This window comes from Coffea eugenioides, chromosome 2 (assembly GCF_003713205.1).
Source record: "Coffea eugenioides isolate CCC68of chromosome 2, Ceug_1.0, whole genome shotgun sequence".
Classification (NCBI taxonomy): domain Eukaryota; kingdom Viridiplantae; phylum Streptophyta; class Magnoliopsida; order Gentianales; family Rubiaceae; genus Coffea; species Coffea eugenioides.
In genome coordinates, this window is record NC_040036.1 from 79,335,605 (window position 1) to 79,354,216 (window position 18,612).

Below are 18,612 nucleotides of genomic sequence, written 5' to 3' on the forward strand. Positions count from 1 at the left end.
ATTGTCGAGATTCATGCAAAAGGTGCACATATATTCCAGCAGGCAAGTAAAATATTTGTTGGTCCATGTCATTTCAGCAAATTCGGAGGATCGTCTGGAGTTTAAAAAACCAGTTCATCATATGAGTAGATGATCATATAAATTCCAGAAAGCCAACCAACTCAAGACTCAAATGAAAGGATTGTAAGAATGCAATTGAACTACTGTCGACGAGAGAGCAATTAGAATCGAGAGTTCCCCCATTATAGGGTCAAAAAGGCGAAACCCACCATCGGAGAGACAATTCAGAATTCCACTCACGAAGTTTAAAAAAAGATTAGATACACAGAGCTTTCTAATTGAATATCAGACAAAAGTTCAAACAGGGAAATGACACTAAAATATCCTGCTTTTAATATGAGTATAGTCAAAACAAACACACATCCATCATCCCTCTTTTCCTTCCATCATCGCATAAAGTAAGCCAACACTAAAAGGACCAACACACAAACAGCTCTAAAACATTCTTTCTTGTATCATCAAGGACAGCTGCAGACAAAGGGGCTGAAATTTTCTCCATCTCATAAGGTTGCTTTTTTATTGGTGACCTTTTTTTTTCCTCTCAATTCATGGATACAACTAATCAATGGACTCAGGTTGGTAGAAGCACTTGATCTCCATGTTTACTTGCTCCGAATAAGTATGTAAATACTTTCAAATCCAGTATTATGAGTTTTAGGGTTCACTTGGAAGGTTTCCCACTTTTTTTTTTTTTTTTTTGAGAGCCTTAGTGGATTACGCTTTGTTGAAATGATGTTCAAGATCACAAATGACGGTTGCAACAGGACCAATTTTTTCATTTTAAACTTTGCTAGCTTTTCTGCTGAGATTGAAGATTAATTATGTTCTTTATACATGAAAGGACTGCACTTTTTCTTTCTTCTCCTTTTTGCATGTGTGCTAACCGATAAAAGGGAACTGGGAAAAGTTATTCTTCGTTATTATTGCTTGTTTCTCCTTTGATTCAAATAACTTTCCAAAGTGAAAGTTTGTTTATTTTAATTTGTCAGCTAGTTTAAATTTTTTATTTTTTTTCCAAACTGTTGATTGATCCTCTAGCACCAAATTTGATCTTGTAAATCTCTGGCTTTCATGCTTTTGTTAGGAGATTGGAGGGTTGAAAAGTATGGGTGAGATAGCTTCCAGTCCATGCTCCAGGCCAGTGGTGCAGGAAAGAAAGGTTAGGCCACAAAAGGATCAAGCCCTGAATTGTCCACGGTGTCATTCAACTAATACCAAGTTCTGCTATTACAACAACTATAGCCTTACTCAACCAAGATACTTCTGTAAGACCTGCAGAAGGTATTGGACTGAAGGTGGAACTCTGAGGAATGTTCCAGTTGGAGGAGGCTCAAGGAAAAACAAAAGATCTACTACTACTAATACTTCATCCCACAAACATCCTGATCTGAACCCTCCGACCATCACTCACTTCGCTTCTCAAAACCCTAAGATCCATCCTCAAGGCCAAGACCTTAACCTAGGTTTCCCAGCTTCACAAGATTATCATGGTCATGCTTCTAAAATATTTGAACTACCCAAAGTTGATGTCAGCGGCTGCAATCAGCTAAAGTCTTCATCTTCTGCATCCTCAGCTCCATTCGCCGCCCTAGAGTTTCTAAGGACAGGAATTGTTTCGAGGGGGATGAATTCCTTCATCACAAGTACGATCCCAGCTGTGGACCTAAATGCTCTCTATAACGCTCAAGGGTTTCAATTCCAAGATTTGAAGCCAGCAGCTGGCGTCAGTTTTTCTGTTGATCATCATGGGCTTGGAAATAGGTTTGTTAATGCTCCTAGCGGGATCCAAGAAAATGGTGGGCGACTAATGTTTCCTTTTGGAGCAGTCAAACAAGGTACAAGCACAAGTGCAGTCGATCAGAATAAGGGACAATCAGATTCAAGTGGATATTGGAATGGAATGTTGGGTGGGGGATCATGGATGTAAAGGTAGTGATCCAAGGACAAATCAGATGCGGAGTCTCTTCCTTCTTCCATCTGGGGCTACTAATACTTTCTCTTTAGTAACAAGATTTTTTTTTTTTTGATCCTCCCTTTTTTTTTTCCTTTCTTTTTGGTACTTTCCCTTTTCTTTTGGTTTAGTTACGAATTTGGAGTTGTTCAGAACTAACATATTCACCTATGCAATTTCTTCTTCTCATTTCAATGTAATGTACTTAATGTGACCCTTCCGGCTGTGTTAAGCTATCAGGAATTTTTTTTTTTTTTTTTATAAAATGTAAATGAAACAAGCTGATTGAAGCGTTAGCTTGACTAGATTGGATTCTAGGGATTGCTACTTCATACGACGTTGTTGCATTAATTCTCTCACGGTAAGTTATAGGGTTTGCCTAACAATTGAATTGTTCATTTGACACTCATGCACCAAGTGAGATATTAGATGTTAATTTTTCTGAAAAATAGCAGCATTAAACAAAAAATAATAATAATAAATGTGAGTTTATACATTTAAATGACAAGTTTAATGTCGTAAATGCTACTATTAAGTGATCATTGAACACTTGCTATAGACAGCTTTATTTATAGGGCACAATGATTTATGTAGCACCTCGATAATTGGTTTGTGATCATTTAATCAATTAGGGTCCCGTCCCGGGGTTCGGTCGAAAATGCGGATATTCATGAAGGAGAGTTCACACATTGTAATATCTTTCTTTTGGTGAGCAGGTAAGAAGGAATGAACCAGAATTCTATCCAGGGCCTACGGGGTAGCCAATGCCATTTGTCCTGATGCTGTGAATTCTCTCCAGAAGAAGAGGGGGGGGCAGGGCACCAAGCTGTTCAAGCAGTTGACCGTACCTACCACTCACAGCAGGAGACATTTGTCTCTGTGATTTGTTGAATAATATGACAGTCAAGAAGAGTTTCCAGAGCTATTTTGTGTAGACGCATTATTGTAGAGGAGGAGTGACACCAACATTTGCTTAATTGCTGTGCTAATCGTTGAATGAGATGATACATGCATATGTATAAGGGCTGCAAAATACGATTCATTCACAAGCAAAGATGCAAACTAACTAAAAAAGAACATAAACTGCAATATATGTTGATTAGAGCAGTGATTTTTTGAAAGCTGTTATATATACAGTCATTAGCAGGCTTCAGATTTGTATCCCAGAGCGTCGGTCTTCGCAAATTTTGTGTATATTTATCATGAGGCAGGAAATTAATTACTGCCACAACTAGGAAATTAAACTCTTCTTGTTTGTTTGTACAAGCTGCTGAGTAATTTGTTCAAAGAGGCTACGGCGCTGATGATAGGGATAGGGATAGGGACGCCCGTACTCTGGATCCTGCTTTCAAATCAGTTTGAATAAAATGCTAAGCTGGTTGACACGTTAACTCCTGTGCCTGCTAGTACCTAGTAAACAGTAGTGAGACGACTGCGGATAAATTTCACAGAGCTTAATTAACGATGATGATTATCATTAACAAATTGCGAATATTAAAAAAAATAAAAAAGAAATAACATTTTACCTGCCTCAACTCTACCAAATCCACCTAATCCGTCTCCATGTCCACCTAAGTACGGAGGAGGTCAATTAAGGCTCTTTCTTGTATTGATGGCGAAAGTTAATCATGATCATTGCATGCCATATTACTTACCCCAAAATACATACATACATACATACGTACGTAGTTAAAATCCATCAACCTACGAATGCTACCTGTGAAATGAAACGTAGATTCACAAGTAGTAGTAGTATTTTTTTCCGAGTTGAATTGACAGTGTCGGGTCATCAAAATCCATTTAAAAGACCCGGGGAGGGGGATGGGGGGGAGTACATATAAAAAAATAGCAGTGAGAGCCGCGGCATGACTACTAATCATAACTTTGCATGTTATCCATCCAGCACCCATTATTATTATTCAAAGAAACGCATAGAAAAGTCTGACAATTCTTGCGCCTTGCGGTGGTGATGGGACTTTTTGGGGGGGGAGGGGACCTCAAACATTGGTGTGCAGGTAGTCTGGGGCTGGGGCTGAGGAATATCACCATCTCCACGAATGACTCTTGAGCCCAGCCATTTGGTTATTTTGTGTGTGTGTGTGTCTATATATACATATATATATATATATATCCTGTTGGTAGTCTAGTACCAGGATAAATTCATTCTGTGAGAATGACCCTGCTTTCGTCTGTCGATTGAATACGCTAATGTTTTAGCAGCTTAGACTCTTCCATAAGTGCCCGCGATACAATACATACAACCACAGATTGAGAGTACCGCGTAGTTCTGATGGAAATTTCACAGTAACATTATGCATGGATCAATTTAAATATGCTAGTAAAGGCAGGGCAGAGCTAATTTAAAAACCTTCGTCTTACCTCAGACGTCAGACCCAGCAAGGATTCATATTTTCACTTGCTTGTCCATTCATTTTCCAGCTATAAGTCAAAGAGATTGAAAGAGACATAATTATCGAGAGAACCATATGAAATACAAACAAAATATTGTACTCTTGGACATCACAATAACACTACTGCTATACAGAGATTACTCGATACATTTATTGCTTCAATCTCCAAAGGCATACAAAAGCAGTTTAAGACACAAAAAATGCTACATGAGCAAAATATCCTTTCCAGTTCTGACCTCTGTACATCAAGAACCCTTCTGCAGGACGAGGAAGGAACACGGGCTTATATTCAGTGTAATCCAAGCAGTTCTTTTAGTTTGTTTTCCCATCTCACTCCTCCCCATTGATTCCAAATATACGAACCTTGTGCATGTTGGGGAACTTGGCAACCACTAGCACAAGCACCGCAACAGTGTTGAAGAAAAGCATTGGATTCTGGTAGTCAGTTGTGTGTGAAGCTATCAAGTACCTGCATACCATACCAAATCCATGCTCATAAGCTGCAATCCATATAATCTAAAAAACCAAATAAACTAAACAAGAAGGAGAGCAACAGCATCATCACAAGCCAGATCATGAATCTGGTTCAAACCACCAGAAGGAATACACAAAATCTGTGCTACAAAGTTGACATGGACTGTCTCAAAAAATTGAATAAATAAATAAATAAAAGGATTTGCACTTTCTAACCAGGAAATAGTGAAGACTCCAGTCCCTTCTTATCCCAATCTACAAATTCATACATTTCCTAAACATTTACCATCCTCATTAAAAGAAAAAATAAAATTTCCAGAAGAACTCAGCAAGTATGACCACATACCATTCAACAGAAGTTAGGTATTGCCAAAGTCTAGTTGCCCAACATAAAGCTTATAATCTTATGACTTCATATTGCAGAGTAAATTTAAACCCGCATAACAAAGAGCTGTCTCATGTGTTTCTTTATTTACTTTTGTATTGCTTTACAAAATGTGACAACCAAAGGACATACATATTCAGTTTGTGCTATTTATTGCAAAATTTTCAGATACGCGATGCCAAGAACAAAACCAGAAAAATGAATGTGTGCCTTTTTGTGTGTGTGAGAGAGAGACAGAGAGAGAATGTGAGTGTGTTACTTGTTTTGACAACATTTGGTTGTGCACATGCAACTCCTATGAACAAAATAACTGAGAAGAAGAATGGCAACTCCAACACCTAGAGAATCCACATGACCTACTCACTGCCACTCCACTCTGGTCCCCCCTCTGCATTGAACACCCAGGAACCATAGCTCATCCCCACCCTCCATCCTCAACCTGTCCCCCTCCACTGTAAAATATACAGCGCAGCAACCTCCCCCATAGCTCCCAAACACCATCCCATTCAATACTCTCCCCCCCTTTCCCCACTTCCTCTCAATCCTTCTCCTCCCATCCTGGTCCTTCAACACCCCCCCCCCCCCCTTCTCTCTTCTTCTCCCTAAACCCTAAATTTAAACCCAGCTTCACCCCCATGCTTGCTCAATTTAGCATGTTGCAACATCTGTATAGCACCATCAAATTTAGGACTTAAAATATGAGGCACTCACTAATATAGATTAACTGAACACTATATTGCTCTCCTAGACTGTTTGGTGATTTTGAAAGATATAACATCTTTGGTGTATACAGGCTTGATTCAGTTTGTATCTTAATTTTGTTAAATTTATTGGTTAATCGAGAGTGGTTGGTGATCAACTCTAGGATCTTCTGGTGATTTACTTGGATTAAGTAGTTCATTTGGGAAGGAGAAGAAGAAACAAGCAAGGGAGAGACGGGGCATAGAGAAGAGAACTTTTATCTGCAGGAAAGAAAGAGAGGGGTTGAAGAGGAAAAAGAAAAAAAGAGGAAGCAAAAGATGAAGATAAAAAGATAAAATTAAAATGTCAGACTAATTGTGTTTTTATGAAAAACAGAAGACATCAAAAAATACACATGCAATTGACTGCCCCCTTTGCTGCCTTCTCATTTCTGTTAATACCTCCCTATGTATATGCACAATAGATGCCTGCACAGATATAGCTTGAGATACTCATTTCCTACAGAATCCTTTCCCTCATAGAGAGTCAAACTAATTTAAATTAAGTTTATCTTTTTATCTTTTTTATATTACATCTTGCCCTATGCATGCACAGATTAAGGACTGTTGACATTTATTGTGCATAACACTGATAAGGCATGCATGCATACATGTATCCTGTTTTGCTACTCCTTTTTTTTTTTTTTTACCACAGAATGGAGGGTTTTTATCTCAAGAATGGAAAATTTTTTGCTCTTAAAAAATATAGTCACCTATGTGAGACAAGTTAGCAAGTAATCACGGTAGAATAAATTCCTCCATTGGTGTTTAAGTTTTTGAAAAAAAATTTGAAAGAAAACATCTTGGACCATATGCACTTGTAATTATTTACCAACAAAAAAAAATCCACAAGCTAGAAGATCAGGGTAAAGGTTGTCCAGGACAGTCGTAAAGAACTTTTCAGTCTATAAAAGAAATCCAGTGTACAATATCATCCAGTAAAGGGATCTAAGAAGCCTTAATTGCAATCTTTTTCCAACTACTTAGGTATGCTTCCTCTCCACATTGCCAATAAGAAGAGGCAAAAGTTTTGGTTCATCTTTTCCATGTTCATCTATATGTGGTTTATTAGTTCAAATTTTGATAGGTTACAAATCAGTTAGATCATAAATTTCCCGTGTTTTCAGAAATCAAGAGTGAAATTCGATAAGTGCATTACAAACCAAATATATGCTGCCATAAAAAACAATTTGGACATATTGACAAGTAACAGACAACATTACCCACCCACTCCCATGCATATACATACACACCCAGACAATGAGGGGAGGAGAACTTACAGGACAACTGGTACAACTGTTAGGAACTTCCTATTCCGAGTGAGCTGTTTTCCATTGTCAATCTGCTCCCACCAAGTCAATGCATTATAGATCCCCTGGTCATCAGCAAATGGAGTTCCTTTCTTCCAGTGAAAAAAGTGATAGGTGACCTGAATTGGGAAACATATTGGCATGCATATTAATGCGTAGATTATTAATGAACCACAACAAAAAAGCAAATGGAAAACACTAGTGACAATTCACGCCCCCCCCCCCCCCCCCTCTCTTCTTTTGGAAGAGAAAAAATGATGTGCATGAACCTCAACACCAGGAAGAAAAACAAGTCAACTCTTGGGTTCAAAATTCATAGAAATTGGGAGAAAACCAATCTTAGCAGTAGATATGGGGGAAATAAGGTTAATCCACAAGCAACAGAAGACGAAAACATAGATGTGAGAAATAAGAAGAGGGCATTGTACAAAAAACTGCAAGCTACCATATATTTTGTGTGAAATTTAAACAAAGAATATCTCCTCAGACATTGGCAAAGTGACGTACTGGGAGTGGTAAAGTAGTTTTACTGCTTGCAGCCACAAATTCTACACCATCCACACAAGTAAAATGTGAAAACTAACTAAGAAATCAAGAGTCAAAGAGTACCAAATAGACCCAATTAAAGATGTGCACGTTCTCATGAACTGGAAAGAAAGGAGCAAAGCCTCATTTTTCACTCAATCAAAAGCTTCGTAACACTTATAGATGCAGCAACCCATCTAGTGAAATGCTAGTATCCATCCTCAAGCTTTTGGCTTCACCAAAAAATGAACTTTCCTAACCGTCTTATGGCTACGATAGTGTCAAAATTCTTAAAATTAGCTCAATTGATCCCTTCCCCTCCTCCCAAAAGGGGAAAAAGCCCTTTCCTTTAATCAATCGATGAACAGCTCAAGAGAATCCTAAAAGGTAAGCGCATAATTTCTTCTGTAATAAAGTCACCAATAAGCAAATAACACCAATCCAACAGCAACAAAGGCCATACTGATGTCAATCTGAAGCTGCCCTAATCAATTAACACCAGTCCAACAGCAACGCAAGTTTGATATCAATTAAATACAACACTCTAAATACATATAGTAGATACATACATATTTGATCAACCAGATCAATTAATCGATAAAGAACCTGGAGAAGCCCTGAATAAATAAGCCAAAAAAACAAAACAATCAAACAAACATGCGAGAGGGAAAAGAGAGAGAATCTTTAACGTGGGCTTTGAGCATAAAATAAGATATATGATTATGCTAAAGAGAACGTACGACGAAGTGGGAAAGATTGACGACAGTCCAAGCCATGCCAGGAGTGCAGCCGAAGATGGAGAGAACCAGCAGCCACGCGAAGAATAGGATCAATATGTAGGTGGTCCATACACCCGGGTAGGTGAACCACTCCGTATTCCGGTTCAGATCCGCCGGTGGCACTGCCTTCACGTATAGCTTCGCCATCGAAACCAACCCCTCCTCTTCTTCTTTTTCTTCTTCTTTACTCAGACCCCGCAACCCAGATCAATTTTCGCTTTTGGGGTAATACTGCTATAATTAGTCTTCTAAGACCCACTATATTATGGCTAATCTTGCAATCAATCCAAGCTATAGAATTAGAACGAAAGGATGGTTAGGATGAGCCATCTACCCTCTAAACTGATTTGTGGGCATCTTAACCTTCTCTCGCTTTCTCCCTTTCTTCTTTTTCTGCGCCTGACGTAATGAATGTTATGGCTCCCTAAATGTAAGGCTTAGATATTTCCTTCTCCTTTGTCATATTATGTCCCTTTATGTTATAGATGATAATTGCAAAAAGTTCGTAGAGTAATTTGATAATATTTATTGTTTTAAAAATAATTTAATTAGCATTGCAAATACAAAGGAATAAATGCCTTTGTTTTTTTTTCATGTTTATTATATATATATAGTGTATGAGGGAATACCTTGACAATTTTCTTGTACTTGATTGCATATTCATCTTTGACATTTTTTTTTACTATAAAGGGATGCCCACAATTTAAAAGTTTTATCTCTTGATTTTTTTCACGATTTATTTATTTTATTACCATCCCATGAGTAACGTTTTCATAATACTTTTTTTTAGTTGATCAATTAGGAAACAAAACGATTATAAATAATGATACCACGGTGAAGATCCTTAATTAGAACTTCAAGATAAGTTCAAGTATCAAATTAGTTAGAGCTAAAAGTTAGGAACTAAATCGATATTAACGAAATGGTTTAGGAGTGAAATTGGCCATTGTCCCCAAGTATTTGCTTGTAAAATTCAAAATGGGGAATTTCCTATCAAGCTTTTTTATGGGGGGTTGAGTGTTAGTTTGGTCAATGACGCAGCAAACAAAAATTCTCTAACCATTGGGTTCTAGCCTAATAACCACCAAGAAAAGGGATTAATCCCAAGGGTGGCAATATGGGCAGGTGCCCACAACGTAGAAATGGGGTGGGGGAGAAAATTCTCCCCTGGACGGGGCGGGGCAACATACACCCGTTCCATCCTACGTCCTGTCCCACGCATACAAATATATATATATATATGTTTAAATTTATAGATATATATAATACATATATATATATACATAATATAATAATTTAGTTATAACTCAATTCTTTATATTTAATAATATAATTAATAACATAATCACGAGTATACAATCATGACTTGATTCTATTACATCTCAATCAAATATTTTAATGTCATTTTCATGGTATTGATAGGTTACTAATTTTCTTTAGTTATTAGTATTTGCAACTTGTTGAATGGTCTAAGGTTGAGCATTTAAGCGTGTCTTTATTGAATATTTTGAGATAGAATGAATGATAAAATTGTCCCTGTAGATGAGTAAATTGTTAAATATGATAGATTTATTACTTTCCGCGAGAAAAATGGGGTAGGGTCGGGGGAAGTTATTTGACAATGGGACGAGGGAACCGCCCTATTGCCACCCTTAATTAATCCCTTCCTAGGTGTAGATCCCCGGCATGCATGTCAAGTGCTAGGGCGTACCCCAGGGTTTAGCGGATCGCCTGCCCAATTCTCGCCAGGACTCACTCACTCACTTCAAATATAATAGGTTATAATCTCAAGAGTAAAAGAAATACCAGTTTCCAACCTTGGAACATACATGTACTTTCATTTCTATTTCAAACATTCGTACAATTCCACATATATCAAAAGATATGAGTTTCAGATACATTCAGTTCTAATGGAGCACTAGCGCGAGTACAATCGTAAAATTCAAAACTACTATACTACGCTAGCTTGTACCAGTCTCACGTCTCGCTCGTACCCCCTGTAAGGAAAATAAATGGCGTGGAATGAGTTAAAAATCCAGTGAGGTTCCAAATAGCAAGTTGATCAATATTGAAAAATACAAATATCACGTAGCAAAATAGCGAGCATATCAAGTTCATGAAAGTGAGCAATAACATTTCGAATAACAATCAATGTATAAGGATACAGATGGCTCTCAGGAGCCATTCTCCACGAACTTGATCAAAATTAACTGCAGTTGACCCTCCGTCAACTTTCACTATCTAAAGTCCAAATAGATCCTTTTTTTTTTTCTCAACACACTCCGACCAACTTACTCCCACCGGGCCCGTTCTTCTCATGAGAGGGTTTGGTATTACTCGAGTATACCTTTTTATAGCCTAGTCGAGGGATTCACCCAACGACGTCACAACAAGTGGTCACCAAGTCAGGATAAGAGGCCCTCCCACCCTAAGGTGTGGTACATTCCCCTGCCTGGTGGTTTAGTTGACGAGTCCACGCTCCAGTCAACAGTTGCAAGGTTTTGGTACTTGAGTTAAGATAAGAGGCCCTCCCACCCTCAGGTGTGGTACATTCCCCCACTCAGTACTTAGCTGGGGTTTCAGGGTTTTTGGTACTTGAGTTAGGATAAGAGGCCCTCCCACCCTCAGGTGTGGTACATTCCCCCACTCAGTACTTAACTAGTGCAAGCAAGATATTCGAGGAAATATTTCAAGCAAATCACCACTCGAAAGGGTTAGTGCGATAAAGTACACACTGCCCTCTTCGATGGATCAGAAAAACCACTTTCCAATTATCACATAACAAGTCAAGAAAGCACTTTAACAAGATAAATATAGAACAAGCAAGGACACTCACCAAAGATTTAGTGCTTGTCAAAATCACGTTCAGGTGTAACTCCTTGGTTGGAGTCCAAATCTTTTCTCTCCTAAAGCTTGATAATTACAGATCACTTTCCTCTCCCTCAGCTCTGGCTCCTCCAACTCTTGCACCTGCTATTTTTTTTTCCCCCACTGATGTAGCTGATACGCGAAGTTGCCGACTGTTTTTCTCTTCTTACTCACTCGGTTATGGCTGGAAGGAACCAGAGATGCTCATTCACTCTCACTCTCTTTTACAGTTTCAGGTATGAAGAAAAAAGAAAGCTTCGTTCTCTGTTTTCTTTCTTTTGTTTCCTCTCGGTTGATGATACCAGAGTAGCTGATCACTCAAACTTCCTCTTCAGTCGGTGGTGATAATTCCAAAGCTCTCCACTCAGCTTCTACTTAGTTCTAGAACTCAGGTATCCAACTGGTCGCACGGTAAATTAGCTAGGATGAAGGGTTAGTTAGGTCATTTGATATCCACTTATTTGCTTACTAATGGCTGTGATTTTATTAACTCACACATTAACTCCCAACCTCATTTGTATTTCCTTAATCCATTAGATTCTCACACATTTGGTTTTATAGGAAATTCACTAGACATGCAACTCGTTCAACTATAATATATTCAAATCACACAAATTACGGTATGCATATCATATGTTTATTTGATTCATATAATTTTTTAATTTTAATTTTAATTTTAATTTTTTGACATCATTCTAGGATATTTCTAAATTCTCAATTTCTAGAATAATTAAATTTAGTCATTGAATTTGATCAATTATTTGTTATCTATAATATTTCAAATGACGAAATAAGCGCAATAATGGCTAAATCTATTCAAGATTTTCTCGAGTTATCACATTCTTCCCCCCTTAAGAAAATTTCGTTCTCGAAATTTTACACTGTTAATCGTAAAAAGTTACGGGTATTCTTTCCTTATTTTATCTTCCAATTTCCACGTCACTTCGTCTAATCATTCATGTTTCCACCAAAATCTTAACCAAAGAGATTTGTTTCTTAGCGTTTTCTCTTTCAGATTTAAGTTGAAAGTGAGCAATAACACTTCGAATAACAATCAATGTATAAGGATACAGATGGCTCTCAGGAGCCATTCTCCACGAACTTGATCAAAATTAACTGCAGTTGACCCTCCGTCAACTTTCACTATCTAAAGTCCAAGTAGATCCTTTTTTTTTTCTCAACACACTCCGACCAACTTACTCCCACCGGGCCCGTTCTTCTCACGAGAGGGTTTGGTATTACTCGAGTATACCTTTTTATAGCCTAGTCGAGGGATTCACCCAACGACGTCACAATAAGTGGTCACCAAGTCAGGATAAGAGGCCCTCCCACCCTAAGGTGTGGTACATTCCCCTGCCTGGTGGTTTAGTTGACGAGTCCACGCTCCAGTCAACAGTTGCAAGGTTTTGGTACTTGAGTTAGGATAAGAGGCCCTCCCACCCTCAGGTGTGGTACATTCCCCCACTTAGTACTTAGCTGGGGTTTCAGGGTTTTAGGTATTTGAGTTAGGATAAGAGGCCCTCCCACCCTCAGGTGTGGTACATTCCCCCACTCAATACTTAACTAGTGCAAGCAAGATATTTGAGGAAACATTTCAAGCAAATCATCACTCGAAAGGGCTAGTGCGATAAAGTACACACTGCCCACTTCGATGGATCAGAAAAATCACTTTTCAATTATCACATAACAAGTCAAGAAAGCACTTTAACAAGATAAACATAGAACAAGCAAGGACACTCACCAAAGATTTAGTGCTTGTCAAAATCACGTTCAGGTGTAACTCCTTGGTTGTAGTCCAAATCTGCGATACAATATCATTTAAAAGCTTGAAATCACTAGAGTTCGGAACTTCAGAGTTTCGCTTTAAACAGATCAAGTAAATGAAACTCGTTTAGATAGGATTCACGTTATGTATCAAACACTAGAAAATTCATGCTCGCTCTTTTGGTGTTGCTAAAGAAGCAACTAAAACTTTGGAATTCGCATTTGAGTCTAAAAGACGAAGAAAATATATTCCAAGTGGTCACCACTTTCATTTTTTCCAAAGGTATGAGTTTCGGCCAAATTTTAGCTTATATACCTTGACGAAAGAAGACTCGAATACCATAGACAATCCAAGTTCAATTCGACCTCAAATCTTCACTCAAACCGCGAGTACACACGCCTAACCTTCGAGTGAAAATGTGGGCAGCATGCCCTTTGTATTTAGCTATTTTCCAGTCATTTATGGCTTCATTAGTTTCCTCAACTCACCCCAATTCAGCATACAAGCAAGCTCAAAACAATAGCTATTCAACTAGACTCAATATTATCCACTTACAAGTCAATTCGAGCAGTGCAACCATCCAAATCAAAGCTAGAAGTTAGAAACTAGTTTTAAAGACAACTAGCCACACAGTAGGTTTGACATCTCTCGGCAGTCACAACTGAAGCTATGCTTATCGAATTGGGGTAAATTTTATGGCGTTTCGAAACTAAAACAGAGGCCTATATTTCCTATGAAAACACCAACACCCAGTTCTTGCATCTTCAAGGTCAAAATCGCAATCTCAGAGAAAACAGAAGACTGTCAGCTAATCTGGGTATTTGGGTAGTCAAGGGTATTTTAGTTATTTCATTAAATAAAGTGCTCCAATTGAGTTGAAATTTTACAGGTAACTAGCTAACTCAATTCCCTAAAACTTTCATGTTTTTAGCAAGAACTGATTTGTTCTTTATCATGGACGAATATGCAGTTCCAGTTGGGTCCAAAAACTGGGCAGAGTCACTAACCCTAGCTGAAATTCGTTAATCTTCACCAAAACTAGAGTATCATCCAATATAATTCAAGATTCAAGTCATCTATCCAATAAAATGTAACATAAGAGAGAGAATAAGAGTTTCTTAGCTTAATACCTTCAAGCTCAAACTAAGTCGAGTGCGATGAAGTACACTCTAGACTTAGAAGGCGAGGGACAATTGAAAACACTTCACAATGAATCACTTAGCAATATTCATAATACATACACATAAATAGTTAACACATAATTCGGAAAACACTCACCAAGGATTCAAATGACTACTCTCGAGTCTCAAGTTGATTTCCTGGTTCACGGCTACTTCCTAGTACAAGTTAATAAGTTCAAAGTAAATATATAATTTGTAGTCGATTATTTGTTATTCTTTTATTTAAACTTATTAAAATCAAGTTTGACCTTAAAATACAACCATAACATTCCCAATATTTATTTATCATTTTATTTTCGAAACTTATTGACTTTATTATTTTTAAACCATGAAATACCTATCTTCAAGTTTATAAACTTGTATAATGTTTAAACTAATATACTTTCTCAATCCAGTATTAATTATGGCTTATAGATACTCCATTTTCCCTTTTAAGACTAACTAAGCTCTAGGTTGTTTGTGAATTAAATTTTGTTTCACAACCTTAACTTCTCAAGTTTTATAGTCTCTTAAATATTATAAAAACTAATTTAAGTGATTAGGAGCTATTTCGTGTATATAGCTATAACAAATTACCTTAGAGTTTCTAAAACATTATATGAGTCTTAATCTCATTACCAATTCAACCATTCAACATAATTCAGCAATATTACTTTCAAATCCATTAGGTTTGGTAGCTCTAAAACAAGGTTAACGTACATATATAAATTTTAAGATCTTATAAAACATGTGAGCTAAGATTAAATCATTTCATTCTAATCTTAATAATTGAAGCTGATGGAACTTTTATTTCTTCCCTTTTAGACTGAACTAGACTCTAGTTTGCATGTTATTCCTATTTGTTCCACTTCACTAGCCCTTCGAGTTTTAAATTCCTTAAAATATTCAAAACAAGGTTAAGATGCTACAATCGGATATATATATATATATATATTTATATGAATAGTTACAACAAACTATCTTAGAATTTTGTGCAAAAACTTCAAGGAAAGTTCATCTCTTCCCTGTTTTGGCCAACAAGTATAATTTCCAGCAATATCATTCAGATTGTTCAATAAATCTCCATCTTTTACTTGCTTGAAACACTAAACACGTAGCTCATAATTTGCCCACCCAAACTAGAACAAATAACACACAATTCCAGAACATAATCCCACCAAAAGTCTCAACTAATTCGGCCAGCAACACATTACAATTTCCAGCAGATAGCAATTTAACATATGGTGCTTTCTCCATAATTTTCTTCAGTTTTAACTCCAACTCATCATGCAAAAGATGATTCTCCAACTACAGAGTAAACTTGATCATTAACATAAAATTTTACAGCCAGAATGTCAAAGGAAAAACTGATCTGAAGTCTCTTTCTCTCTCTCGGTCAAGCTGTGACTGTTTTGGACAGCAATCAGTTTTTAAACAAGAAATTTCTCCATTAACTACTTCAGTTCCCATTCAACTCCAACATGCATGCTAAAACTAAAAAAAATTATGCAAGGTACTCAGCTTCAACGTAGGAATTTGGAACCCAAAATTCTGTCAAGAAAATTGGAAAATTTCCTTACTTCATCTCTTGGCTAGCTAGACAGAACCACCGGTTAATTCTTGCAAATTTTTCACTCAAGCTAACAACTCTGCACTAGTTACTCAGATAAGACAAGGAAATAACACATGGTTTGAGCTTCTAGAAGAAAGTTACTCCATACATTCGGTTACTAAGCTGCAAATTTCAGTTTCTTCCTCTCGGGTGAAGCTGAAAAAATTCCAGCATGTTTCGTCATACGGTCTCAACCCAAAGTTCCACCTTTTCCCCAAGTTTTCTTCAACTAAATTCTAAGTCTAGCTTTTGAAAGTTAAAAGTGAAGAGCCAATAGTGAGATCTTGAAGATTAGTGCCAATTCTGTTTTTAAGATGAATAATTTTACTAATCGTTCAATGGTAAATGGAATATATGCCATCTCTTGCCCAAAATATAGGTTTAGACTTAAAATTTGAGTGAAATCGTAGTTTAAGTAAGAACTATGCAGTTGTGAACAGCTCTAAACCTTGAGGAGAGTTTTCAAAATTGAGGTGAGATAAGTTTGACGAATTTGCCATGTGAGATGAGTTCTCGATGACATTGTAGCTTCTTAAATTTTATTGGAGGATTATTTGGGGCAATGTCCAATCGGATAAAGATAACTAGTTGTTAGGTTATTAGAAAAGCCAATGTATGAAATGTTTGAGATCATTTAGAATACTTAAGAGCCATTGATGTACTTAAGTAATGATCATATTATTTGATTTGATATTAGACGCAGTAGATCTATAATTTACTAAGAAATTTTGATTAGTGTTACTAATGGGGTAATTGGATTAGTAAATGCACTTGAACAATTGTCATCTTGACTATGTTGGGATATTTGAGCATAAAAAAAAATTGAACTGTTGTGAATAGAGGTAGGAATTTCAGGGATCTACCAGCTCTATTATGGATAGAAACCAATAGGTTGGGATGATTGAGTCGGAACTTTGCCATGTTTGGATATTGAATGTACTTAAAAATACTTGTTTGACTTCTTAAGGGTACCTGAGCTTCATATATGTGGTAATTGACTTTGTTATATGATGTAACTTAATTGATCATGAATCTATTTTGTAGTAATAATATAAATCGAATGAATGTGTTTCTGGGTTATGATTAATCACATATAATTGATTATTACACATTTGTACATAGACTAGTTGTGAGAGTTATAGAGTTTAAGGAGTGATAACGTTAAGTGAAAACGTCAGGTTATGATGTTATCTTACTTATAGATTGTTTAATTCGGTATAACGCTCAGTTGGATTGTAAACTAAAGTAGTTGAATTTTATACACTTGGGAAAACAACCGATACAACACTTAAATTGGAAAGAGAAAACGCTAAGAAACAAATCTCTTTGGTTAAGATTTTGGTGGAAACATGAATGATTAGACGAAGTGACGTGGAAATTGGAAGATAAAATAAGGAAAGAATACTCGGAACTTTTTACGATTAACAGTGTAAAATTTCGAGGACGAAATTTTCTTAAGGAGGGAAGAATGTGATAACTCGAGAAAATCTTGAATAGACTTAGCCATTATTGCGCTTATTTCGTCATTTGAAATATTATAGATAACAAATAATTGATCAAATTCAATGACTAAATTTAATTATTCTAGAAATTGAGAATTTAGAAATATCCTAGAATGATGTCAAAAAATTAAAATTAAAATTAAAATTAAAAAATTATATGAATCAAATAAACATATGATATGCATACCGTAATTTGTGTGATTTGAATATATTATAGTTGAACGAGTTGCATGTCTAGTGAATTTCCTATAAAACCAAATGTGTGAGAATCTAATGGATTAAGGAAATACAAATGAGGTTGGGAGTTAATGTGTGAGTTAATAAAATCACAGCCATTAGTAAGCAAATAAGTGGATATCAAATGACCTAACTAACCCTTCATCCTAGCTAATTTACCGTGCGACCAGTTGGATACCTGAGTTCTAGAACTAAGTAGAAGCTGAGTGGAGAGCTTTGGAATTATCACCACCGACTGAAGAGGAAGTTTGAGTGATCAGCTACTCTGGTATCATCAACCGAGAGGAAACAAAAGAAAGAAAACAGAGAACGAAGCTTTCTTTTTTCTTCATACCCGAAACTGTGAGAGAGTGTGAGAGTGAAGGAGCATCTCTGGTTCCTTCCAGCCATAACCGAGTGAGTAAGAAGAGAAAAACAGTCGGCAACTTCGCGTATCAGCTACATCAGTGGGGGAAAAAAAAATAGCAGGTGCAAGAGTTGGAGGAGCCAGAGCTGAGGGAGAGGAAAGTGATCTGTAATTATCGAGCTTTAGGAGAGAAAAGGTTAGAATCTGTAACCACCCTTTTATTTCTTGAATATAACTGAGAATAGGGGCTGCATGTTGGGTTTTAGCCAGGAATAACAAGATTTAGCTGAGCGGAATTCTGATATGGAAGTAAAATAGGAGTTGGACTGAAGTTGGGGAACCGTGAGCTTGCATGTTGAGTTACAGCCTGTTATTATTGTAAAACTGGAAACTAATGATAGGTTTTTCATGTAATACGTTGGCTTCTGATGTTTTGGGAAGTTTAGTTGAAGAAAACTTGGGGAAAAGGTGGAACTTTGGGTTGAGA

General features: G+C 36.9%; 2 protein-coding genes across 3 annotated transcripts; one reads left to right on the top strand and one right to left on the bottom strand.

The window, feature by feature from the left end:
* Positions 1-539: 539 nt before the first annotated feature.
* On the top strand, positions 540-2,803 carry LOC113763655 (dof zinc finger protein DOF2.5). 2 transcript variants are annotated; one of them, XM_027307537.1, is made up of 3 exons: positions 540-635; positions 1,145-1,989; positions 2,728-2,803. In XM_027307537.1, the coding sequence occupies exons 1-2, from the start codon at positions 609-611 to the stop codon at positions 1,985-1,987; spliced, it is 870 nt and encodes a 289-aa protein (XP_027163338.1). In that variant the 5' UTR covers positions 540-608; the 3' UTR covers positions 1,988-1,989; positions 2,728-2,803. The 2 variants fall into 2 exon arrangements, with proteins under 2 accessions (XP_027163338.1, XP_027163337.1); XM_027307536.1 differs by lacking the exon at positions 2,728-2,803 and having other exon boundaries at positions 1,145-2,215.
* Positions 2,804-4,367: 1,564 nt separating this feature from the next.
* LOC113760966 (ORM1-like protein 2) lies at positions 4,368-9,048 on the bottom strand. The gene is made up of 3 exons (XM_027303738.1): positions 8,597-9,048; positions 7,302-7,450; positions 4,368-4,891 (listed from the first exon to the last, which is right to left on the bottom strand). The coding sequence occupies exons 1-3, from the start codon at positions 8,780-8,782 to the stop codon at positions 4,753-4,755; spliced, it is 474 nt and encodes a 157-aa protein (XP_027159539.1). The 5' UTR covers positions 8,783-9,048; the 3' UTR covers positions 4,368-4,752.
* Between the last annotated feature and the right edge of the window lie 9,564 nt (positions 9,049-18,612).

What these genes read in the sequence shown, in the direction of transcription:
- LOC113760966 (XM_027303738.1), bottom strand. Translation starts at nt 8,782, where the DNA reads ATGGCGAAGCTATACGTGAAGGCAGTGCCACCGGCGGATCTGAACCGG. An exon ending in TCAATCTTTCCCACTTCGTC is followed by an intron (nt 7,451 to 8,596) that starts GTACGTTCTCTT and finishes TTCCCAATTCAG; the next exon opens with GTCACCTATCACTTTTTTCA. An exon ending in ACAGTTGTACCAGTTGTCCT is followed by an intron (nt 4,892 to 7,301) that starts GTAAGTTCTCCT and finishes TATGGTATGCAG; the next exon opens with GTACTTGATAGCTTCACACA.
- LOC113763655 (XM_027307537.1), top strand. Translation starts at nt 609, where the DNA reads ATGGATACAACTAATCAATGGACTCAG. An exon ending in CAACTAATCAATGGACTCAG is followed by an intron (nt 636 to 1,144) that starts GTTGGTAGAAGC and finishes TGCTTTTGTTAG; the next exon opens with GAGATTGGAGGGTTGAAAAG.